The sequence below is a fragment of the Emys orbicularis genome, chromosome 9, assembly GCF_028017835.1.
Source record: "Emys orbicularis isolate rEmyOrb1 chromosome 9, rEmyOrb1.hap1, whole genome shotgun sequence".
Lineage (NCBI taxonomy): Eukaryota > Metazoa > Chordata > Testudines > Emydidae > Emys > Emys orbicularis.
In genome coordinates this window covers 48,978,075-49,003,471 of record NC_088691.1, presented here as the reverse complement: position 1 = coordinate 49,003,471, position 25,397 = coordinate 48,978,075, and the positions used below count along the sequence as shown (strand labels likewise).

At 52.2% G+C, this 25,397-nt stretch overlaps 1 protein-coding gene across 1 annotated transcript in view; it reads right to left on the bottom strand.

Moving 5' to 3' along the window:
* Positions 1-25,397, bottom strand: part of CROCC2 (ciliary rootlet coiled-coil, rootletin family member 2) — a 146,194-nt gene that overhangs the window by 76,190 nt on the left and 44,607 nt on the right. Inside the window, exons 17-21 of the mRNA XM_065411392.1 lie at positions 23,642-23,788; positions 20,819-21,049; positions 20,147-20,340; positions 18,951-19,078; positions 18,548-18,717 (exon numbers count right to left, since the gene is read on the bottom strand). Of these exons, the coding sequence (XP_065267464.1) occupies positions 18,548-18,717; positions 18,951-19,078; positions 20,147-20,340; positions 20,819-21,049; positions 23,642-23,788 (870 nt within the window). The remainder of the gene's footprint in view (positions 1-18,547; positions 18,718-18,950; positions 19,079-20,146; positions 20,341-20,818; positions 21,050-23,641; positions 23,789-25,397) is intronic.

The window sequence follows — 25,397 nt, the reverse complement described above, 5'->3', positions numbered from 1 at the left end:
AGTGGGAAAACCCCAAAACGAGGTCAAGGCCCCTCTCCAGCCACTCCCCATAATTGAGGTTCCATATCAGCGAGTAGTTGTTGATATTCTGGGTCCTTTTCCTAAAAAGACACCCAGAGGAAAGCAGTACATACTGACTTACATGGATTTTGCCACTCAATGGCCAGAAGCCGTAGCTCTAAGCAACACCAAGACTAAAAGCATGTGCCAGGCATTGGTAGACATTTTTGCCAGGATAAGTTAGCTCTCCGACATCCTTATGGATTCGGGAACTAATTTCCTGGCAGGGACCATGGAAAGCCTTTGGGAAGCTCATGGGGTAAACCACTTGGTTGCCACCCCTTACCACCATCGAACAAATGACTTAGTGGAAAAGTTTAATGGAACTTTGGGGGCCATGATACATAAATTCATAAATGAGCACTCCAATAATTGGGACCTACTTTTGCAGCAGTTGCTCTTTGCCTACAGGGCTGTACCACATCCCAGTTTGGGCTTTTCACCATTTGAACTTGTGAATGGCCACGAGGTTAAGGGGCCATTACAGTTGGTGAAGCAGCAATGGGAGGAGTTTACACCTTCTCCAGGAACTAACATTCTGGACTTCGTAAACAACCTACAAAACACCCTCCGAGACTCTTTAGCCCTTGCTAGAGAAAACCTAAAAGATGCTCAGAAAGAACAAAAGGCCTGGTATGATAAACATGCCAGAGAGCGTTCCTTCAAAGTAGAGGACCAGGTCATGGTCTTAAAGGCGCTCCAGGCCCATAAGATGGAAGCGTCGTGGGAAGGGCCATTTACCCAAGAGTGCCTGGGAGCTGTTAACTATCTCATAATGTCCCCCACCTCAAACCTAAAGCCCAAAGTGTACCATGTTAATTCTCTAAAGCGCTTTTATTCCAAAGAATTCAAGGTTTTTCAGTTTACAACCCAGGGAGGAGATGACGCTAAGTGGCCCGAAAGTGTCTACTATGAAGAAAAAAATGATGGTTCTGTGGAAGAGGTGAACCTCTCCATGACCCTCGGACATATGCAGCGACAGCAGATCAAGGAGCTGTGCACTAGCTTCGCGCCGATGTTCTCAGCCACCCCAGGAGGGACCGAACAGATATACCACTCCATCGACACAGGTAATGCTCGCCCAATTAAAGCCCAACCTTACCGGGTGGCTCTTCAAACCAAAACTGCTATAGAATGGGAGATCCAGGACGTGCTACAGATGGGTGAAATCCGCCCCTCTTAAAGTGCATGGGCATCTCCAGTGGTTCTAGTTCCCAAACCAGATGGGGAAATATGCTTTTGCATGGACTACCGTAAACTAAATGCTGTAACTCGCCCAAACAACTATCCAATGCCATGCACAGATGAGCTATTGGAGAAACTGGGATGTGCCCAGTTCATCTCTACCTTAGACTTAACCAAGGGATATTGGCAAGTATCACTAGATGAATCCGCCAAGGAAAGGTTGACCTTCATCACCCATGTAGGGCTGTATGAATTTAATGTGCTCCCTTTCGGGCTGCAAAATGCACCCGCCAGCTTCCAGAAACTTGTAGATAGTCTCCTAGCGGGATTGGGAGAATCTGCAGTCGCCTACCTTGATGATGTGGCCATCTTTTCTGATTTATGGGCAGAACACCTGGAGCATCTACGAAAAGTCTTCGAGTGCATAAGGGAGGCAGGACTAACTGTTAAGGCTAAAAAGTGTCAAATAGGCCTAAACACAGTGATGTACCTTGGACACCAGGTGGGTCAAGGAACTATCAACCCCCTACAGGCCAAAGTAAATGCTATCCAAAAGTGGCCTGTCCCAAAGTCAAAGAAACAGGTCCAATCCTTCTTAGGCTTGGCTGGATATTACAGGCGATTTGTACCGCACTACAGCCAAATCGCTGCCCCACTGACAGACCTGACCAAAAAGAAACAGCCAAATGCAGTTCAGTGGACTGAAGAGTGTCAGAAGGCCTTTAACCAACTTAAAGCGACACTCATGTCTGACTCTGTGATAAGGGCCCCAAACTTTGACAAACCTTTCCTAATAACCACAGATGCATCCGAGCATAGTGTGGGAGCAGTTTTAATGCAGGAAGGACCAGATCAAGAATTCCATCCTGTCGTCTTTCTTAGCAAAAAACTGTCTGAGAGGAAAAGCCACAGGTCAATCACAGAAAAGGAATGTTACACCATTCTGTATGCTCGGTAGAAGCTACGCCCAAACGTTTGGGGACGGCGTATCCATCTGCAAACTGACCATGCTGCACTGAAGTGGCTTCATACCGTCAAGAAAAATAACAAAAAACGTTTTCAGTGGAGTTTAGCTCTCCAAGATTTTGATTTTGAAATACAACACATTTCAGGGGCTTCTAACAAAGTCGCTGATGCACTCTCCCATGAAAGTTTCCCAGAATCAGCTGGTTAAAATTGTCCTTAAAATGTGGAAAATATTGTTAGTTTTTATATAAGCAGTAGTACGTCTAGAGGTGCATGTGTCTTATTAACTCTGTTTTCTCCTAGAGGTCCAGGAAGAAATCACAGCCAATGTGGAACAGGCTGTCCAGCACCGTCTGTGATTTGGGGGGCGTGTCATAAACATAGAGATATGGGTATCATAAAATCCCTCCTGGGCAGCTGTACTAAATCACTTTACCTATAAGGTGTTAAGAAGCTCAAATAACCTAGTTGGCACCTGACCAAAAGGACCAATGAGGAAAGAATATACTTTCAAATCGGGGGGGCGGGGGGGGGGCGGAGAGGAGGTTTTGTTTGTGGCTCTTTGTTTTGTTCCCTCTCCGGACCCAGAGAGAGACCAGGCAGGCACAACATCTCCTGAAAATATACCTGAAATAGAATAATAGAATATCAGGGTTGGAAGGGACCTCAGGAGGTCATCTAGTCCAACCCCCAGTTCAAACAGGACCAACACCAACTAAATCATCCCAGCCTGGGCTTTGTCAGGCCTGACCTTAAAAACATCTAAGGGAGGAGATTCCACCACCTTCCTAGGTAACCCATTCCAGTGCTTCACCACCCTCCTAGTGAAAAAGCTTTTCCTAATATCTAACCTAAACCTCCCACACTGCAACTTGAGACCATTACTCCTTGTTCTGTCATCTGGGACCACTGAGAACAGTCTAGATCCATCCTCTTTGGAACCCCCTTTCAGGTAGTTGAAAGCAGCTATCAAAATTACCTCATTCATCTCTTCTGCAGATTAAATAATCCCAGTTCCCTCAGCCTCTACTCATAAATCACGTGCTCCTAAAGACAAAGGATTTGGTCTGTGCTCACATTGCTAAACAATTGGTTGTTATATTATTCTCAAGCCTCCCCAGGAAAGGGGATGAAGGGGTTTGGGGGGATATTTTGGGGGGATAGGGATTCCAAGTGACCCTCCCCTGAATTTTTGTGTAAATCACTTGGTGGTGGCAGCAATACCGTCCAAGGACAAGGAAAGAAATTTGTGCCTTGGGGAAGTTTTTAACCTAAGCTGGTAAAATATAAGCTTAGGGGGTATTTCATGCGGGTCCCCACATCTGTACCCCAGAGTTCAAAGTGTGTGTGGGGGAACCCTGACACACCCCATGGTACATTACGCAGGGAGCGCCGTACCTCAGGTAAGGCGCACCATGAGATGTTACCCAGAGGTCACCATGCTGTGGGTATGGTACCCCATGGAACGTTACCCAGGGGTCACCCTGCCCTGGGTAAAGCACCCCATGGCACATTACCCAGGGGACCGCGTGCCCTGGTTAAGGCACTCAATGGTATGTTACCCAAGGGTCCCTGTACTCTGGGTAAGGCACCCCATGGTATGTTATCCAGGGGTCTCCATGGCCAGTGTAAAGCGCCATATGGTACGTTATCCAGGGGTCTCCATGCCCAGTGTAAGGCGCCATATGGTACGTTATCCAGGGGTCACCGTGCCCTTGGTAAGGAGCCCCATGGTATGTTACCCAGGGGTCGGCGTGCCCCGGGTAAGGTGCCCCATCGTACATTACCCATGGCTCACCGTGCCCCTTGTAAGGGGCTCCATGGTACATAACCCAGGGGCACCATGCCCTGGGTAAGGTGCCCCATGATATGTTACCCTAGGGTCACCGTGCCCTGGGTAAGGTGCTTCACCGTATGTTACCCAGGGATCACCGTGCCCTGCGTAAGGTGCCCCATGGTATGTTACCACGGGGTCACCATGCCCTGGGAAAGGAGCCCCATGTACGTTACCCAGGGGTCACCATGCCCTTGGTAAGGCATCCTATGGTATGTTATCAAGGGGTCACCGTGCCCTGCATAAGGTGTCCCATAGTACGTTACCCAGGGTTTGCAATGCCCTGGGTAAGGTGTCCCATGGTAAGGTACCCAGGGGTCACCATGTCCTGGGTACAGTGCCCCATGGTACATTACCCAGCGGTCGCGTGCTCTTTGTATGGCGCCCCATGCTATGTTAGCCAGGGGTCTCCGTGCCACATGTAAGGAGCCCCATGGAAAGTTACCTGGAGTCACCATGCCCTGGGAAAGTTGCCCATGTACGTTACCCAGGGGTCACCGTACCCCTCATAAGGGGCTCCATGGTATGGTACCCAGGGGCACCCTGGGTAAGGCGCCCCATGGTACATTACCCAGGGGACACCATGCCCTGGGTAAGGAGCCCTATGGTAATTTACCCAGGGGTCATTGTGTCCTGGGTATGGTGCCCCATGGTACATTACCCAGCAGTCGCACTGTACTGCATAAATCTCCCCATGGTACATTACCCAGTGGTCACCGTGCCGTTTGTAAGGCGCCCCATGCTATGTTAGCCAGGGGTCCCCGCGCCCTGGGTAAGGAGCCCCATGATATGTTACCATGGGTCACCGTGCCCCAGGTAAGGCGCCCCATGGTATGTTACGCAGGGGTTGCCATACCCCGTGAAAGGAGCCCTACTGTACGTTACCCAGGGGTCACCGTATACTGGGAAAGGTCCCCTATAATACATCACCCAGGAGTCGCTGTGACCTGGGTAAGGCACCCCATGATACGTTACCCAGGGGTCAGCTTGCCACGGGTAAGGCGCCCCATGGTACGTTACCCAGGGGTTGACGTGCACTTTGTAAGGAGCCCCATGGTTCATTACGCATGAGTCATCAAGCCCTTGGTAAGGTGCCCCGTGGTATGTTACCCACGGCTCACCGTGCCCTGGGTAAGGTGCCCCATGTATGTTACCCAGGGGTCACCATACCCCAGGTAAGGAGCCCCATTTTATCTTACCCATGGGTCACTGTGCTCCAAGTAAGGCGCCGAATGGTACATTATGCAGAGGTCGCCGTGCCCTAGGTAAGGCGCACCATGGTATGTTACCCAGGAGTCGAAGGGCCGTGCGTAAGGCGCTCCATGGTATGTTATGCAGGGGTTACCAATCCCCTGCTAAGGCGCCCCATGGCATGTCACCGAGGGATGACTGCATCCTATGTAAGGGGCCCCATGGTACATTACCCAGGGGTCGCACTGCCCTGAGTAAGGCGCCCCATGGTGCGTTACCCAGAGGTCTCCGTGCCCTGCAGAAGGAACCCCATGGTACATTACCCAGGGATCACTGAGCCCCTGATAAGGCGCCCCATGGTATGTTACCCAGAGGCCGCTGTGCACAAGGTAAGGCTCCCCATGGTATGTTACCTAGGGGTTGCCGTGCCTCGGGTAAGGAGGCCTATGGTACGTTAGTTTGATGTTCTGTACCTCGAGGGAACACCCAGCTCCCCCATGTTCATCCTTATAATATGATTGTGTGGTATCTAATGCAAAGTTTGTCATGTCGGGTGTCTTCGGAAGGCTCATGATGTACTGAGCATTGTTGTTATGGTAATATTATAGTAATCGTTGTTATAGTAATGTTATAGGTTGTAATTTCATGTATATAGTTATGAGGCTGAAAATGTGTCCTCATAGCTTAAAGCAAAAACTGTCCAGAAGCAGAGGGTCAGTTCACCCCTCATAGGGCATGTATGGGACAAACCCAGCCCAGCCTCACAGGAACAAAGGACACTGGCCTAGGCAAAAACAAAGGGTCTATTGGACTCTTGAGTGAGTCACCCCCCTACCTTTGGTCAGTTTTGGGACTGCGATGAGGTAATGCTCACCTGACTCTGAAGTTGCGGGGGGCAAAGCCAAGAGGGAGGAAAGAACATGATAAAAGGGAGAGATGTTTGCCATGCTCTCTCTCTCTCTTCCACCTCCATCTACAGACATCACCACCAAGCGACTGAAGCGCTGATCAAAGGGGAGAGCCTGGTTGAAGGGCAACCAGCCAGGTTGTGGTGAGAAGTATCTAAGTGTGTAAGGGCACTGAAAGTGTTAAGATCAGCATAGAATGTGTTTTGCTTTTGTTTCATTTGACCAGATCTGACTTGTTATGCTCTGATTTATAATCACTTAAAATCTACCTTGGTAGTTAATAAATTTGTTTGTTTATTCTACCTGAAGCAGTGCATTTGCTTTAAAGCATGTCAGAGACTCCCCTTGGGATAACAAGCCCGGTACATATCAATGTCTTTGTTAAATTGACGAACTCATATAAGCTTGCAGCGTCCAACGGGCATAACTGGACACTGCAAGACAGAGGTTCCTAGGGTTGTGTCTGGGACCGGAGATATTGGCTAGTGTCATTCAGTTACACGATCCAAGGAGCAGCTTACACGCCAGAGGCTGTGTGTGAACAGCCCAGGAGTGGTGGTTCTCACAGCAAAGCAATGTAAGGCTGGCTCCCAGAGCCAACGATTGGAGTGACCTAGCAGATCACGGGTCCGGATAACACCAGAGGGGAACATCACAGTGGTGCAGTGAGCAGGATGTATGTACGGCTTCTTACTCCAAGTGAAGTTCACACTTTAAGCACTGACAGTTGTGATTTTAAGTGAGTTTTAAGTGCAGTGGCTAAGAACAGTCAGGAGGAGGTCACAGTTTTGTTATTTTCTGATTGTTTATTTCGGGTGAGGGAAATAAGCACAAAAAAGCAGAAAAACGACTACCAGTGAGGCAGCTACAAAAATAGAGCTGGCCATACTGGAAGTTGCAGAGAAGGCAAAGGACCGTGAGTTTCAAATGGGGCAGGCAGAAATGAGGCTCAAAGAAGCAGCTGCGGCCAGGGAAACTATGGAGGCAGAGGCAGCCAGGGAGGAGGCTGCACACAGAAGGGCTATGGAGGCAGAGGCAGCCAGGGAGGAGCCTGCACACAAAAGGGCCATGGAAGAAAAAGAGAGAGAGCGGGAAGAAAGAGAAAGGGAGTGAAAACACCAGCTGGACCTGCTAGAGAAGCAGAACCAAACCCCCACGACCCCAATGACTCCCATCATTCCAAAGACCCAGAAATGGGAATACTTATGTCCTGCACACAGTGAGGAGGATATTGCTGAATATCTGACTACCTTCGAAAGACTGTGTGTGATACATGAAATCACTGATGGTAAGAGAGTTCCTATCCTGATTACGAAATTAATGGTAAAGCTCAAACATATTCAATGGAATGCCTATTGAAGATGCTTTAGACTATTGTAAATTTAAAGATACTGTTTTACCAAGTTTTCAGATTACCCCTGAAACATATAGAGTTAAATTTAAGAATCTTAAGAGGGATATTGGTATGAGTAATGGGCAATATGTAAACAAAATGAAAGATTTGTTGGGAAAATGGGTGAGAGGTAAAGAGGTGGCAAGTTTTGAGGGAACATTGGATCTTGTTGCTCAAAAGCATTTCCTAAACATATGTAAGGCTGATGTAAAGCAGTGTCTATGGGACAAAGATGTAATCTGTGGATGAGATGGCTTTTTTAGCTGATGCCTTCGAACAGAATCAGGTGTCTATTGAGAGCAGGCCACAGAAAAGGGGGTTTGGTGGGAAGGGAGGATCCCATTTTGCCCCTGGAAAGAGAGAAGGGGGTTGGGAGCCTAAATATTCTCTTACCCAAAAACATTCCTCTAACCCTCATCCCAAATCTCCTGTAAAAGCAGAAGACATATTGGTTTTGTGATGTTAGCCTCTGCAGAACCAGATATAGAGCATATTAAGGCTGTCCAAATTAATGGAAGGGAGTACTTGGGGCAGAGGGATACAGGGGCCCAGATCTCTCTGGTTAAGCAGAGTGTAGTCCTAAAGTCCAGTATGCTACCTGGCCAAATGGCAGAGATTGTGGGGGTGGGCAAAAGCAAATTCCTTGTACCACTAGCTAAAATCCATGTGGTTTGGGAAGGGTTGGAAAGTGTTTTGACTGTGGGGGTAATAGAACACCTCCTAGTCGACCTGCTCCTTGGTAATCATTTTTTCCGTGTAGCTCAGGTTAAAGTATTTGCCTGCAGCAGGAGGGAGTTTTATGCTGGGACCCCCGAGGGAAAGGGAAAGGTCTCAGGAACTGCTGAGAGAATGGGAGAGTCTCCCTTGATTCTTTGGCAGTGGGGGGAGCCACATGCTTCCCGGTGGGAGGATGGTTGAGACCATCTCCTGCACTGCAGCTGGAGGCAACACTACATCAGGAAGGGATGGGGGTGTAATGCCTGCTAGGGAGAGAACTGTCCAGGTTGTTAGCTGCCAGCAGGTCGCAGCTGAACCAGAGACAAACCCGGCTCTAAAGAGCAGGGAGAAATGTGTCCCAGAGGAGAGCCCAGAGAAGGGGCAGGGAATCTCAGAAACCACTGAGGTGGGTGAGGATTCCTGCGACTCTGTAACACAGGGAAGCCGGGTGCTTCCAAGTATGGGAGGGGCTGAGACTAGCTCCTTTCCAGGAGAAGGCAACATGCCCTCTGGCGCAGGGGCAGGAGAGGTGTTGTCAGGGATTAAGGAAACTGTCCCATTCGTTAGCTGGCAGAGTTTTGCAGCTGAACAAGAGACAGAACCCTTCCTAGGAGGCACAGAGAAATGTGTCTTAGGAGGGGGCCCAGGGGAGGAGACTGGGGAAGGAATAGTGGGGGTACAAGAATGTCTCCTCACTAGTCACTTGGGGCAGGATGCCCAGGACACTAGGAGGGTGGCTGGGTCAGCATCTGTGCACTCAGGCACTCAGCCTGTGACCCAGGTTTTGAGAAGGAACTGTGTAACCGACCTCCTGGAGGGGAGCAGTCCCACAGCTGACTTCTCAGGGACAGAGAAAGGGGTGGAGGAGGGTACCACAATCCAGGTCCCAATTTTTCAGAATGCTATTTCTGATAAGTTTTTGGAAAGTAACTGTGTCTCTTTAAATCAAGATGCACCTCCAATGCCTGTGATAACAGAGGAGTTGGGACCAGGAAATTGCCACGTGCTAGTTTGCCAGAATGCAAATGACCCAACTGACAGAGAAGGGGGTGTTTTCCCCCATGCTGGTGAGACACAGAAAGCAGTTATCGGAAAGTGTAGCAGGGTAGTCACCCCGCTCCTGTCCGGAGGGGTTAAAAGCAGCCCTGGGGAGGGCTGTGGCTGGGGAAAGGCTGATTGCGGAAACAGCCGCATCTGTGGCCATGCCCCAATCAGGGCCCAGCTGGCCCTCATAAGACGGCAGTGGGCCAGGAGTAGTCAGTCTCTCTCTAGCTTGCTGAGGGAGAAGGGCCTGGCTGCTGGGGAGCTGAGCAGGGTGCTGAGGGAGAAGGGCCTGGCTGCTGGGGAGCTGAGCAGGGTACCTAAAGTGGAACACGGCTGGGGGAAGGCTAGAGGATCTGGGGGAGCTCCAGCCTGGAAATCCCCCATGCTGCAGGCCTTGTTAAAGGCCGGAAAGGGTACTGGGGTTGCAGAGGGCAGCCCAAGGGTAGGCAGAGGCAGCAGGTCCAAACCCCACTTGCCGGTGATGAGTGGCACTTACACTGCAGTCTGCCCCAGAGAATGGGGGTAGGTGATGACTGGCAGTGGCCATAGACTGAGGCAAGTTTGGGGGTTCCCCGGGGAGGGGAGACCCAGATCTGTGTGTGGGGGGGTACTGCCAGGGGGCAGCACCCTGGCCTGAAAGGGGCTCCGGGGTCCAGCAGGGACCTGGGCCCAGTGGCAAGTAGGACACAGGCTTGCAAAGGGCGCTCCGGAGCTGGAAACGCTAATTCCCTGGATGACCAGCAGGAGGTGCTGCAGGGGTGAGTCCAGCCCCATGACAGAAAGCTTTTGGGGAAAGGTGCATCTGATCAAAGGGTAAACACATCAGGCCAAGAGAGCACAGATCGCAGCCCTCTAGGGGGCAGGGAAGGACTCAGTGCTGGGAGGGGGAAACACAGGGTAACCCCAAAAGGAGAGCTGGATTTTCTGCATATGTACAGTCCTGGGGTTGGGAGACTGCTTCCCAAAGGGCCAGCCAATGTGGGTAGGATCCCCCTGAACACCTTTCTTGCCAGACCCTGAGGCACCAAAATTCCAGAAACATGATTAAATTAAGAGCCCACACAGAGGGGAACGCTGGAGGGAAGGAAAAGCTAGTGACTGATTACATGGAAAAGAGTCAAAGGACACAATGGGTAATGAACAAACTAACCTCAAACTAGACTATCTGAACAGAGGGTGTGGTATCATAAAGATACTTGTAAACACACATCTGAGATAAAAATTTTGGTATTAATGGTAAGTTTTGGGATAAGAATGTTGTTACTGATGTTAAACCTTATGATAATGTTACTTTTCAATTAATACCTGTAAACAAGTTTAAAGCTCCTTACAGCAGAGAAACCATAAAAAACCTGGTTTGCTGTGTGTGAATGTGGAAACTGAGGCACACTGCCTCCTGGCCTTAATGGCTGGATGCCAAAAGAACTATAACACAAACTGCCTTTGAGATAGTTTACTGCAAGAGGGTTAGTCACTGACTAAGGGGGGAGGTGTGATGCTCTGTACCTCAGGGGAACCCCCAGAATCCCCATGTTCATCCTTATAATATGATTGTGTGGTATCCAATGCAAAGTTTGTCATGTCGGGTGTCTTTGGAAGGCTCATGATGTACTGAGCATTGTTGTTATGGTAATGTTATAGTAATCATTGTTATAGTAATGTTATAGGATGTAATTTCATGTATATAGTTATGAGGCTGAAAATGTGTCCTCATAGCTTAAAGCAAGCCCAGGCAAAAACTCTCCAGAAGGAGAGGGTCAGTTCACACCTCATCAGGGCATGTATGGGACAAACCCAGCCCAGCCTCACAGGAACAAAGGACACTGGCCTAGGCAAAAACAAAGGGTCTATTGGACTCTCGAGTGAGTCACCCACCTTCCTTTGGTCAGTTTTGGGACTGCGATGAGGTAATGCTCACCTGACCCTGAAGTTGAGGGAGGAAAGAACATGATAAAAGGGAGATATGTTTGCCATGCTTCCTTTCTCTTCCACCTCCGTCTACAGACATCACCACCAAGTGACTGAAGCACTGATCAAAGGGAAGAGCCTGTTTGAAGGGCAACCAGCCAGGCTGTGGTGAGAAGCATCTAAGTGTGTAAGGGCATTGAAAGTGTTAAGATCAGCATAAAATGCGTTTTGCTTTTGTTTCATTTGACCAAATCTGACTTGTTATACTCTGACTTATAATCACTTAAAATCTACCTTGGTAGTTAATACATTTGTTTGTTTTTTCTACCTGAAGCAGTGCATTTGGTTTAAGGTGTGTCAGAGACTCCCCTTGGGATAACAAGCCTGGTACATATCAATTTCTTTGTTAAATTGACAAACTCATATAAGCTTGCAGCGTCCAGCGGGCATAACTGGACACTGCAAGACGGAAGTTCCTAGGGTTGTGTCTGGGACCGGAGATATTGGCTAGTGTCATTCGGTTGCATGATCCAAGGAGCAGCTTACATGGCAGAGGCTGTGTGTGAACAGCCCAGGAGTGGTGGTTCTCACAGCAAAGCAGGGTAAGGCTGGCTCCCAGACTAAACAACTGGAGTGACCTAGCAGATCTCGGGTCCATATAACACCAGAGAGGAACGTCACAGTTACCCAGGGGTCACCGTGTCCTGGGTAAGGCGCCCTATGGTACCTTACCCAAGGGTGACCGTGCCCTGCGTAAGGTGCGCATGGTACCTTACCCACAGGGCACTGTGCCCCAGGTAAGGCGCCACATGGTACATTACCCAGCGGTCGCCGTACACCGGGTAAGGTGTCCCATGCTACATTACCCAGGAGTCGCCATGCCCTGTGTAATGTGCCCCATGGTATGTTACCCAGGGGTCGCGGCGCCCTGTGTAAGGCGCCCCATGGAACGTTACCCAGGGGTTGCCGAGCTCTGCATAAGGCACCCTATGGTACATTACCCAAGCGTCGGTGTGCCCTGGGTAAGGCATCCCATGGTACGTTACCCAGGGATGACCGTGCCCCGTGTAAGGTGCGCATGGTACATTACTGAGGAGTCGTGGTGCCCCATGTAAGGCGCCCCATGGAACGTTATCCAGGGGTTGCTGAGCTCTGCATAAGGCACCCCGTGGTACGTTACCCAAGGGTCACAGTGCCCCGCGTAAGGCTCCCCATGCTACATTACGCAGGGGTCGCTGTGTCCTGGGTAAGGCACCGCCTGGTACCTACATGATGGGGCACTGTGCCCCGGGTAAGGAGTCCCATGGTATGTTACCCACAGGTCGGTGTGCCCTGCGCAAGGAGTCCCATGGTATGTTATGCATGGGTCACCGTGCCCTGGGTAAGGTGCCCCATGATAAGTTTGTGACGTTGCACCCCTTAATGCTTTATAGAAATAACTGGAATATGTTTTATGCTAGATATGCCATGTAACTTAACCTTTGCACAGATATGTTATTCTGCATGTATTCATCCTATTTGTATGAATGTATCATTCTTGTATCTGAGACTAGAAATATGAAATATAACTCTGAGGTCCTATTGTAATTGTGCAAAGTGTGGGCCATTAATGGTGGTTTGTAATCTTGATGGCTCCCATTAACCAGGACAATTGACTGTAGATGGCTCTGTTTAGTTGTAAGTCTTCCTGTATACATGTGTGCTGGCAAGTGGGTAATGAAGTCTTACAGTGACATATGATCATGTCACCTGAACTGGAATCCATCTTTAAACTGGTGCTTTTCTATTTAGAAGGAGGGGACCCAAAGAGACAAAAGATTCATGCCTTGTGCCAAAGCTATGTAAGGGGGTGGAACAGAACAAAGGGGGCTGCAGTCAGGAGAAATCCCCTAGCTACCAACTGAGCTGGAATAAGGACTGTACCAGGGGAAAGGATTGGGCCCAGACTAGAAGGAGGCTAGTCTGTCAAAGAAGCTTATTGGAACATCTCTGAGGGTGAGATTTACCTGCATTTGGTTTCCTACTGTATTAGGCATTAGACTTGCATGTTTTATTTTATTTTGTTTGGTATTTTACTTTGTTCTGTCTGTTATTACTTGGAACCACTTAAATCCTACTTTTTATATTTAATAAAATCACTTTTTACTTATTAATTAACCCAGAGTAAGTATTAATACTGGGGGGGGGGGGCAAACAGCTGTGCATATCTCTCTGTGTTATAGAGGACAAAAATTTGAGTTTACCTTGCATGAGACAGGAGCACTTCTTAAGCTGTTTTCAGTTAAGCCTGCAGCTTGTGGGGGATGTGGTTCAGACTTGGATCTGTGTTTGCAGCAGATAAGCATGACTGGCCCAAACAAGGCAAGGTACTGGAGTCCCAAGCTGGCAGGGAAAACGGGCTCAGAGGTAGTCCTACCACATCAGGTGGCAGTCCCAAGGGGGTTTCTGTGACCTAACCTGTCATAGTGGAACACTGAGCTGGGTCTGTGCACAGCTGATTGCTTTGAAATACTGGTAGTGATTTTAAGTGAGTTTTAAGTGTGTTGGCTGGAGAACAGACAAAGTGGTTTGTTATTTTCTGTTTGCTTATTTCGGGTAAGGGAAATAGGGACAGAAAAATAAGCAAAATAAGTAAGAGTGAAGATCAGAAGAAACTAGAACTGCACAGGTTGCAAATTGCCCAGAAAGGCTGAACACTGGGCACTGGGCAAGTGTCTGTTAACTAAGAAGCCCCTGAGCTGAGTGCATCCCAGTTTCAGTGAACTGCAGAGGGGTGTGGCCCAGCACAAGAAAGCACGAAAATGACTAGCAGTGAGGCAGCTACTAAACTAGAGCTGGCCAGACTGGAAGCAGAAGAGAAGGCAAAGGGAGTTTCAATTGAAGCTCAAAGAAGCAGAGGCAGCCAGGGAGGAAGCTGCTCACAAAAGAGCTATGGAAGCAGAGGCAGCCAGGGACAAAAGAGCCCCGGAGTTAAGGGACAGAGAAATACAGGCCCAGATTGAGGCCCAGAAGCATGAACTGGCTGTTATGGAGTGGAAGAGACAAAACCCTCCAGCAGCTGGCCCCACTTCCCCAAAAATCCACAAATGGGAACGACTATGTCCGCAGTATGATGAGTCCAGTGACACTGCCGAATATTTCATCACCTTTGAGAGACTGTGCACCCTCCATACAATTCCTGACGATCAAAAAATGACCACATTGGTAGCAAAATTGACTGGAAGAGCTCTGGACATATTCAATCAGATGCCTATTGATGATGCTTCAAACTATAGTAAATTTAAGGAACTGGTTTTGAAACCGTTTCAGATTACACCTGAAACCTACAGGGTTAAATTCAGGAGTCTTAAAAGCGGATCTGGATTGAGTAATGTGGCTTATGTAAATGAAATGAGAGATTTGTTAGATAAGTGGGTGAGGGGGAAAAGGCATAATGGGGATCGGCAAACTTTGGCACGCGGCTCGCCAGGGTAAGCACCCTGGCGGGCCGGGCCGGTTTGTTTACCTGCCGCGTCCGCAGGTTCGGCCGATCACGGCTCCCACTGGCCGTGGTTGGCCGTCCCAGGCCAATGGGGGCAGTGGGAAGCGGCAGCCAGCATGTCCCTCGGCCCGCGCCACTTCCCACAGCCCCCATTGGCCTGGGATGGCGAACCGCGGCCAGTGGGAGCCGCGATTGGCCGAACCTGCGAACACGGCAGGTAAACAAATGGGCCCGACCCGCCAGGGTGCTTACCCTGGCGAGCCGCGTGCCAAAGGTTGCCGATCCCTGCATTATACGCTTGGAAGAAATGTGTGATTTGGTTACTCGGGAACAATTCCTGAATATGTGTAGTGATGATGTAAAACAGTATTTGTGGGACAAAAAGGTGGATGCAGTGGGTGGATTGGCTGAGTTTGCAACTCTTTTGAGCAGTCACAAGCTGCAATTAAACATAAACCACTGGCAGAGGGGTACAGGGTTGGTGGAAAGCAGAATCACCATTTTACCCCGGGGGAAAAAGGAGGCTGGGCGTTCACCTCCCCATTCCCCTGTTACTCGTCCCAAATCTCCTGTACAAGCAGAGAAGTCCAAGAGGTGCTATAATTGTAAATCCACTGACCACCTGAGGAATAAATCTCCTTGGCTGAATGGGAACAGGCAGCAGGTAACACATGAAGCTGCTGCTTCTCAGAGCCAGGCTGCTGCCTCTTTCCACACAGGATTTGTAAAGTTTGCTTCTACACAACCAAGCAGTGAGCATATGCATGCTGTTAAACTTAATGGGAAAGTACTCCTGGGATTGAGAGACACTGGTGCAGAGATTTCTGTGGTCAGGAGGGACCTGGTCCATGAGAAGGATTTGTTGCCAGGGAAAATGGCAGAATTAGAACTGGTGGCAGGTTACAAAGTCCTTGCACCTTTAGCTAAGGTACACATGTGATCCAACCCATCACAACATTACCCATGGGTCACCGTGCCCCACGTAAGGCACCCCATGATACGTTACCCAGGGGCACTGTGCCCCAGGTAAGGCGCCCCATGGTACGTTAACCAGGGGTTACCATTGTGACGTTGCACTCCATATGTTCTATGGAAATTTGCTAATGAGTGTGAATATAATATAACTGGAATATGCTTTAGGCAAAAGGTCTCTTGTAAGGTATCATTACAAAGCTTATAATCTGAGTGTGTTCATCCTATTTGTATGAATGTATCATTCTTGTATCTGAAACTAGGAATATGAAATATAACTCTGGGGTCCTACTGTAATTATGCAAAGTGTGGGCCATTAATGGTGGCTTGGAATTTGGATGGCTCCCATTGACTAGGACAATTGCCTGTACATGGCTCTGTTTACTTGCAAACCTTCCTGGGTGTGTGTGGTCCAGTCCTGGAAGAATGGAGGCTGGAGTCTCTCAGGACATGTGATCATGTCACCTGATACTGGAATCCATGTTAAACCTGGTGCTTTTCCATTTAGAAGGATGGGTGGGGATCCAGAGAGACAAGATTCTCACGTTGTGCCAAAGCTATAAAAGGGGGTGGAACAGAACAAATGGGGCTGCCAGTCATGAAAATCCCTGAGTTAACACTTGAGCTGGAACTAACAAGGACTGTACCGGGGAAAGGATTGGGCCCAGACTAGGAAGAAGTCTAGCCTGTGAAAGAAGCTTATGGGAACATCTCTGAGGGTGAGATTTTACCTGTAAACAGTTTCTTAATGTATTAGGTTTAGACTTGTGTGTTTTTGTTTTATTTTGCTTGGTAACTTACTTTGTTCTGTCTGTTATTACTTGAAACCACTTAAATCCTACTTTTTATACTTAATAAAATCACTTTTGTTTATTAATGAACCCAGAGTAAGTGATTAATACCTGTTCATATCTCTCTACCAGTGTTAGAGGGTGTACAATTTATGAGTTTACCCTGTATAAGCTTTATACAGAGTAAAACTGATTTATTTGGGGTTTGGATCCCATTGGGAGCTGGGTGTCTGGGTGCTGGAGAGAGGGGACCTGCTGAGCAGTTTTTGGTTAAAGTCTGCAGCTTTGGGGGCGTGGACCAGACCTGGGTCTGTGTTGCAGCAGGCTAGCATGTCTGGCTCAACAAGGCAGGGTTTTGGAGTCCCAAACTGGCAGGGAAAACAGACTCAGAAGTAAATTCAGCACGTCAGGTGACAGTCCCAAGGGGGTCTCTGTGACTGAACCCGTCACAACCGTGCCCCAGGTGCGGCGCCCCATGGTACATTACCCAGGTGTCGTGGTACCCCGTGTAAGGCACCCCATGATATGTTACCCAGGTGTTGCCACACCCCGGTTAAGGTGCCCATGGTACATTACCCAGGGGTCATCATGCCCTGGGTAAGGGGCGTGTAGGTGTCCCTCACTCTCCCGCTCAGAGGGAGGCCACTCAGGTTGGCCCAGTCTGGTCAGGACCAGGGTTTGCGGGTTAGCCGGGAGCCCACAATAGGGCTGGGCGACCAACTGTCACTACCAGGCTTTGGCCTGGGCTGGGGTAGCTCAAGTAGTCCGCCGTCAACACAGTCTATCAGGGGTAGCCCCGGCCCGAGCCGGGCCCAAGCAGCCAACAACCAAACAGGCTTTAAGGGCTGGCTCTGGCCTGGGTGGAGCCCAGACAGACAGCGAGCAAACAGTCTTCACGGGGCTGGCTCTCGCCAGAGTAGAGCTCAGGCAGCCAGCAAACAAACAGACCTTACAGGGCTGGTTTAAGCCTGGGCGGGGCCCAGATAGCCAGCAAACAGTCTTTCCAGGTGAGAGATAAGGGGCTCCTGTCCTGGACTAGAGCCTCCTTGCATCGTGTAGGGGGTCAGCCACCTGGGGTGGGGTGGCAGGGGGACACGGGCCCACCCTACTCCACCGCGTCCCAGCCCAGGGCCCTGGCAGGGGCAGGATTGGCTACCCCTGCATCGGCAAGGATCCAGCCGCAACACGCTGACTGAGCCACGCCGGGCTCTGCAGCCGGCTGTTCCGTGGCTGCCCCTGGGCTACTTCCTGCCTCCCCGGGGCTTGGTAGCTGCGGCCTGCAGGCCTCTTCCAGCTTTTCAGGGTACTCTGGGCCAGACAGCAGGTACTCCGGGCTGTCTGGAAATCGTGAACAGCCAGGCACATGTTCCTCTCGGGAGAACAGGCCGAGCGTCCTCCTCCTTCGCTGGCTCTCCCACAACTGTGCTGCAGGGCCAGCCTTTTATACTTCCGGCCACGCACCGGTACTTCCGGCGAGAGGGACGGGGCGATCTAGGCTCCACCCTCCAAGGGGCGTGTAAGCGTCCCTCTCTCTCCCGCTCAGAGGGAGGCCACTCAGCCTCGCTACAGGGCCCCATGGTACGTTGCCCAGGGGTCACCATGCCCGGGGTTAGGTGCCCCATGGTACGTTACCCAGGGGTTGCCGTGTCCCAGGTAAGGTGCTGCATGGTACCTAAACTACGGGGCACTGTGCCCCTGGTGAGGTGCCCCATGGTATGTTACCCAGGGGTCAGTATGCCCTGCGTAAGGCATCCCATGGTACGTTACCCAGGGGTTGCCGTGCCCTGGGTAATGGGCCCCATGGTACCTTACCGAGGAGTCGCCATACGCTGTCTAAGGCACCCTATGGTATATTACCTAGGGTCACCGTGCCGTGGGTAAGGTGCCACATGGTACATTACCCATGTGTCGCTGTGCACTGAGTAAGGCGCATCATGGTACTTTACCCAGGGGTCGCCGTGCCCTTCGTAAGGCGCCCCATAGTATGTTATCCTCAATGCTACCTGTTTGCCTCATTTCTATTGCGAATGTGTCTAGTTGCAGTTTGCAGATCAGTAGGGCTCCTCTCTCACTGAGGCTGGAGGCTGCAGCTCTCACCTTCTCCTGTTTCAGCCATGCCAGGTCCTCCTCATGGGCCTTCTTCTGGTTCTTCAGAGACAGCTGAGTCTCTTGTTTCATCTGCGCCAGCTGCTGCTTCAGTGACTCTATATCCCGCCTCCGGGTGGTGTCCTGCAGCTCCAGCTCCTGCTGGGCCTTCTCCACCTCCACTGTGGACCAAAGAAACCCTTGTGAGGCTCCCAAGGGTCCTGCTTGCGTAAAGCGCACTCAGGTGTGCAATGCGGGCATTACTCTCTGCTGCAGGCCATGGGGCCTGGAGCTCCATGATACCACAAGGCAAGGGACATGGGCATGGCTCCACTTGGGCCGGGGGTACTGAGCTCAGGAGCTGAAGCCATAGACAGAAGGGAAGTGGGGATTGGCAGTAGCACATACACTTTACCTTGGAGCACCTGCCTTGTCTGGTCAAGGCTCTGATTCTCCCCTTCCAGCTGTTCCTTCTTGACTTCCAGCTGTGCTGCTAGCTCCTGCATCTCAAAAAGGCTGATCTCCAGTGAGTCCTTCTCAGCTCTGTGGCACAGCAGCAAAGAATCAGGGCCAGTGATGGAGGCTATCACTTCCCCGACCTCCAGTGAATTAGTTGGGGCTTTGATTGTGGGAGGAACCTTTGTCTATGCTGAGCCCTGAGGCCTTTATGGCTCAGCTATGAGCCATGCAGCGCTGTCCCAGCCACAGCTTGAATGCCGTGTGTGCCCTGTATGAACATCTGCCGCACACAGGCTCCTTGGGGCCTCTCTCCTGTTCTCCATTCGCCAGATGTGTTCCCAGCAGCAGGCCCTGTGGAGCTGCCCCCTGGGAGCAATTCCACATGAGCGTGGCTGAGCCTGGCTGTCACACATGTGATGGCTGTGTCAGCGTGTCTGGGCAGAACAAGGGCACGGGGCTGGCTCTCCTCGCCCAGAGACCATGGTCGAGGGGCAGAACTCCACTTCCTCCTGCGCAAGTGAGGCTTCATTTCCACCAGGGTGTGGCAGAGGAGAACCAGGACTGTGAAGCATTAGCAATCCTTTCATCAAACTGCCTAGGGAGCTGGAGCGAGGCCTCTGCATGGTGAATGACTGCCCAGGTCAGCTGGCACAGCGTCCCCGCCAGCCCAAGGGAGTGTGGGCATCATGTCTCCCCACACAGGTTGGTAGTGGCTGAGAACAGCCACCCTCCCAGCTGTCCACTGGCTGTGTGGGCTTAGCTGGAAATTCCTTCCCTTGCTCTGCAGTGCTGCTGGGTACCAGTTGCCCCCCTGTGCCCCTCAGCAGGAGGGAGAGGAGTGAATGCAGCAGCAGGGAGAGGGAGCGTGTTGGGCAGAAGTGGGGCTCCTGGCATTCCTTGCCTTCCCCTGTCGGGAATGGCCCCTTCTGGTCCATCTCCATTACTGATCTGGGCTGTTCCCAGCCTCATACCAGCAGGTAGCACTGGGAGCAGCAGTGCAGGAAGTTCCTGGCACAGAGAAGAGACCTTCTCTCCCCTGCCATGGCACCCCTTAGTAGCCCTCCCCCCCAAATTAAGAGACTAGCCAGCCTCCAGGTGATACCCACAGGACTCCGCCAGTCTCCCAGGATCTGAAGAGCAAGGAGGGGGTACCTGAGCATGTCTGTCTCTTCCAGCAGGCCCTTCCTCTGCCTCTCCAGTACATTGAACTCCACAGCCAGCTGTGCCTTCTCCTTAGCGAGCTCCTCCTTCTCCTGGGCGGTGCGGAGCAGGGCGTCGGCCTGAATCTCCAGCTCCTGGTGTCTGTGCGCCAGCTGCTCACTCAGAGTGTGCTGCTGGCTGCTCGCCTTGGAAGAGTGAGGAAAGGAAGGTGAGCAAAGCTAGAGAGCAAAGGGTGTGACTGGGCCCTCCATGCTCCCGGAGTCCCTTTTGCTGGCTACCCCTACTGCAGGCAGCAGAGAGGGAGGGAGAGAGATGCCCATGGGAGGGCTACTCCCCCTCAGCCCCTCCCCATCTCACCAGCCAGGCACACCAGGGCAGTATTCTGTGCCAGGGATACAGGTGGGGTAGGTCATTTCTCCCACACAGCAACTTGGGGGGGGGATTTGCTCTCTGCGTCCCCATCTTGTTCCCAGTCTGCTCCTGTGGCTCCCAGTTGCTCCAGGAACCGGCTGGCTGACAGCAAAGCCGCCACAAGCGAGGAATGGAGAAGAGCAGGCATGGGGGAGGAAGACCTTTGCCACAAAGGGAAGACTGGCTCTTGCCCAGCAGTGTGCAGGGAGGGAGCGTTATCTGGGGCAGATCCCCACCTGGGCCTGCTCTCACCTGCGTCAGGTGATCCTGCAGCTGGGCTTTTTCCCTGCGCAGCAACCTCATCTCTTCCCCCAGTGCCTCCTGCCTCTCCTCTGCTGCCTGGCAGCTCTGCTCCAGCTCCCGCCTGGCCACGCTCATCCATGCCAGCTCCTGCTCCAGGTGTGCCAATTGCTCTCGCAGGCCAGCTCGCTCCTGCTCCAACTCCCGCCTCTGCTCCAGCAGCGAGCTCTTCTCCTCCTCCAGCTTCACCACACCCAAAAGCCAAAGAGAGGGCAGTGGGGTAAGGGGCCGGCCCTGGGAGGAAATACCCTACAGACTTGACAAGAGTGAAGGGCAGGGGGGAGCTAGCCCGCTCTCAGGTGACGTCAGAACAGCACAGCTGCCTGCTGTTAGAAGCTCAGCTGCAGAGACGACAGTTGCTGTTGCCATGGGGGATCCGTTCTCAGCCTGGGGATGTTCCCTGGATAGGGAATATATCCCCAACCCTAACTCAGACCTGACGGGGCCTGGGGACTGCAATTCCTTCATGCCCGTAGAACTTGGAGGCTCTGACGGTCACACTAGCGAGACGTGACATCACAATGGCTCCTGAGAGCTCAAGTGCCATAGGCTGAGCTGGCAAGGTACAGAAGCGTGGTGAAGCCTTCTGCGTGGTGCGTAAGCAGGGTCCAGGCTCGTGGGGGGAGCTGGGCAGTGCTTGAAGTGCCTTGGAAGTTCTACCCGCTGTTGGCACAAGCAGTCGAGCATGGAACCTCTGCGCTACCCCCATGTCAGGCCTCCCTGAAGTAACATGCCCACGGAGATTACAAGCCCCGCTGGGACAGTGCTCATGAGGCTAAAACATTTCTGGCACAGCCCAGGGTTAGAGAGATTCGAAGCGAACGTCCCATGGCTCAGAACTGAGGGGGAACCACTAAAGAGAGTGCGCTCCGGCTGCCTGCACTCCTCACACCAGCAGGTGGGAGAGGGCAAACCTCACCCACGAGCCTGGGTGCTCTGGGGCAGGGCTTCTCCAGGAGATGCTGACAGACGGTCTGTAGGTGCTTAACTCCCACTGAATCAATGGGAGCTAGGTGCCTACGTCCCTTGTGGATCATGCCCTTCCTCTCTTTGGGCTTCCGCTTTCCAGTGTTAAAGGGGACAATGACATTTACCTTCTCCCACCCTCGTTCCTTTACCCGGTAAGCTCTTTGGCGGGTCCTGATCCTGGCTGGGGCCTCTTGGTGCTACAGGAATGCCCCCCAATGGTAGGAATGGGCGACAGAGCGCAGTCCTGCATGGCTCGGTGCCCTGGGGTGGGGGTGGGGGGGCTCTGCCTTTGCCCTGCAGCCTGCTCTCCCACTGAGGGGGTTCCCAGCCACTAGAACAAGAGGGATGCTTTTCACTTGGCAGAGTAAGACGTTTCTGTTTTCCCTCCCCCCCTCTCTCTGGATCCACCTAGCAGCCCCGGCGGGATGGGGCTGGATCCGGCAGGCCCTGGCATTGAAATCTGCAGCCAGGAGTGGCTGGATGAGTGATGGGCACTTCTGGTACAGCCGGCAGCCCCTGCCCCAGGGCTGGAGGTGGCAAAGCCCTGAGATGAGGCTCCTAGAACACCAGCACAGGGGGTAAGGGCAGGCCAGCGAGAGAGAGGAGCTGAATGAGAGCAGGAAGGGGGGATGCTCTGGTGGTGGAGGGGGGAGGGCCCGTGGAGAAGGGAGGGGCACAGCCCACTCAAAGGGACCTGACCCTGCCCACCCAGACACATGTACCTTGTAGCCAAGTTCAGGAACTGCCCCTTTCAAAGGGGTGAGAGGCACTTCCCTGGGCTGGGCTGTGGTGATGCCCTGCAGCTGGCACATCTTGGCTGGGTACCTAACAGTGCTCTGGCATGGAATAACGGAACCAGCTTCTGTGGGCCAGTGCTGAGTGACAGAATGCAGGTCATGGGCTGGGGGTGGGCATGTGAGGGACACAGGGGCAGAGTGCAGGGCAGGAGTGTGTGGGGGTATGGGCAGAGGGGTGCAGAGCGCAGGACGTAGGCTAGGGTGTTCGTGATGGGCACAGGGGAAGAGCGCAGGGCGGGAGCGTGTGAGGGGCACAGGGCCAGAGCGCAGGGCGGGAGCATGTGAGGGGCACAGGGTGGGGGTGTGTGATGGGCACAAGGGCAGAGCGCAGGGCAGGGGTGTCTGAGGGACACGGGCAGAACGCAGGGCGTAGGTGTGTGATGGTCACAGGGTGCAGGGCGGGGGTGTGTGATGGGCAATGGGGTAGAGCGCAGGACGTAGGCTAGGGTGTTCGTGATGGGCACAGGGTAGGGGTGTGTGAGGGGCAGAACGCAGGGTGGGGGTGTGATGGGCACAGGGTGCGGGTGTGTGATGGACACAAGGGCAGAGCGCAGGGCGGCGGTGTCTGAGGGACACGGGCAGAACGCAGGGCGGGGGTGTGTGATGGTCACAGGGTGCATGGCAGGGGTGTGTGATGGGCACAGGGGCAGAGCGCAGGGCGGGGGTGTGTGATGGGCACAGGGTGCAGGGCGGGGGTGTGTGTGAGGTGTACAGGGGCAGAGCGCAGGACGTAGGCTAGGGTGTTCGTGATGGGCACAGGGCAGGGGTGTGTGAGGGGCACAGGGGCAGAACGCAGGGCGGGTGTGTGTGATGGGCACAGGGGCAGCACAGAGGACGTAGGTGGGTGTTTGTGATGGGCACAGGGGGTGCGTGGGCGGGGCTGTGTGATGGACACAGGGGTAGCATGGAGGGTGTAGGCTGGAGTGTTTGTGAGGGGCACAGGGGCAGAACGCATGTGAGGTGAGTGCAGGTGTTGAGTGGAGGCCATGGGCAGGGTAAGGTCTGTTACCTGCAGGAGAAGGCGGTTGAGGTTGACCTTGTCCTGGGCAAGACCTTCAGTCAGAGCCCCCATCTTGGCCAGTGAGTCTCTCAGCTCGGAGTCCTCCGATCTCAGCTTGTTTATGGCTAGTTCTAGCTCAGCACTTTTGGTCTTGGCCTGGGGAGAAGGGAGACCTCAGCACTTAAACACTGGCTGGGAGTTTTTCCAGCCACAGTGAGGTAAAACCTTCCTTGTCCCCGAGATTCAGGAGCCCCTGCTCCACTCTGGTGAAGAACTGAGGCACAGTGCGAGGAAGTCTCTGGCCTGGGTTCTGCGATACACGCTGGGGTTGAAGCACTGATATCAGAAGGGTTTGGGATGCTCTGAGTTCATCTGGTGGGAAGCTAGTGGTCAGGCTGCTACAGCTGCAGATCCCACTATGTGGTTCATAGGGAGCAGTCCTGGGCAATCTGTGAGCCAAATCATACAGTCCTTCCTCATGCAAAACTCCCATTGAACTCACCCCAATGAGTGCCCAATGCCTCCTGCAACTCGTGTCCCCACAGCAGGGTACATCCCGATGGCACTGTTCAGCCCCCAGTTCACACTGGGATGCTACCGCTTTCTGGTCTTTGCAGGGCTGTATCAGATACTAACGAGATTTGTTACCAGCTTCCTACTGTCACTGCGGAGCCTCGGAAATTCTCAGCTAGGCCAATGGCTACTGATGCATTAACGAGAATTCCTCCTGGGGGCTTGCCTCCCATGCCAGCTGTGCCACACTCGAACCCCATAGCTCATTTCACCCACAGACAAGACCAGCACATGGGTGCCAGACTCTTTTGCTAGCCCGGCCACTGTTACGAAGTGCCATAAATTAGACCTGCACATTCTTCCTGATGGACCCTTTGGCTGAGGTACACTCTGCTGGGTCAGCTAGCAATCCAGCAGACTGCATCTCCATTGATGGGGCCCGGTACTTCGGCCCCTGCAAAGGAATTGTTGACAGCGAGCTCTATATGATATTACTCATCGGGGTTAGGACATTTTTAAAAAGCTCTCCCACCCATTCTACCCTCAGCTCACTGCTAGTTGCTCTCCAGGATTTCCTAGAAGAGTGAACACTATTGAGTGAGACAGGGAAACCCTTCTTTCCTGGGAAAAAAACATGTTCCCCAGTCGGGACATCTCCTACCCCACTGAAGATGAAGTGGATCTGACAGTTGTTGTAACGCAGTGCTATTATGGTGCCACAAGTACTCCTGTTATTTTAGTGCTATTATGATGTGGCAAGTAATATACTAGTTTGGAAACGTTAGTACCTCTGAAAATGCTGCCTAACAGAATTCTTGGTGCAAGGATTTAGCTCTGGGCAGATCATTCTGCTATCGTCACAGGGATGGCTGCTGCTCAGTAGTTATTCACTGGAGCCCAGTTTAACACCCACTGACTTCAACTCCAACTGTGGTGGGCATGTTATTTCCAAGCAAAGAAATTAACTTGTAACACATTTTCCATTTTGAAATATCAGCTCCTAATAATGTCATGCCATTCACTGGCATCTCACCCGCCACTCTACCAGAGCCCTGTCCTCCCATCCCCTATGGCTGTGTGAGAAACTAATGCCAATGGGCAAGGTCTTTGTGCCTCCCGCTTGCCATACAACTTAGCCGGTGTCACTCCCGCCTTCAGGCTGGAAGACTGGGTGGGATTTCAACACAGCCTCAGTGACTTCGGAGTAGGGTGGGGTGAATAACTGCTTATTCATTTTGGTTCCAAAAAAAAA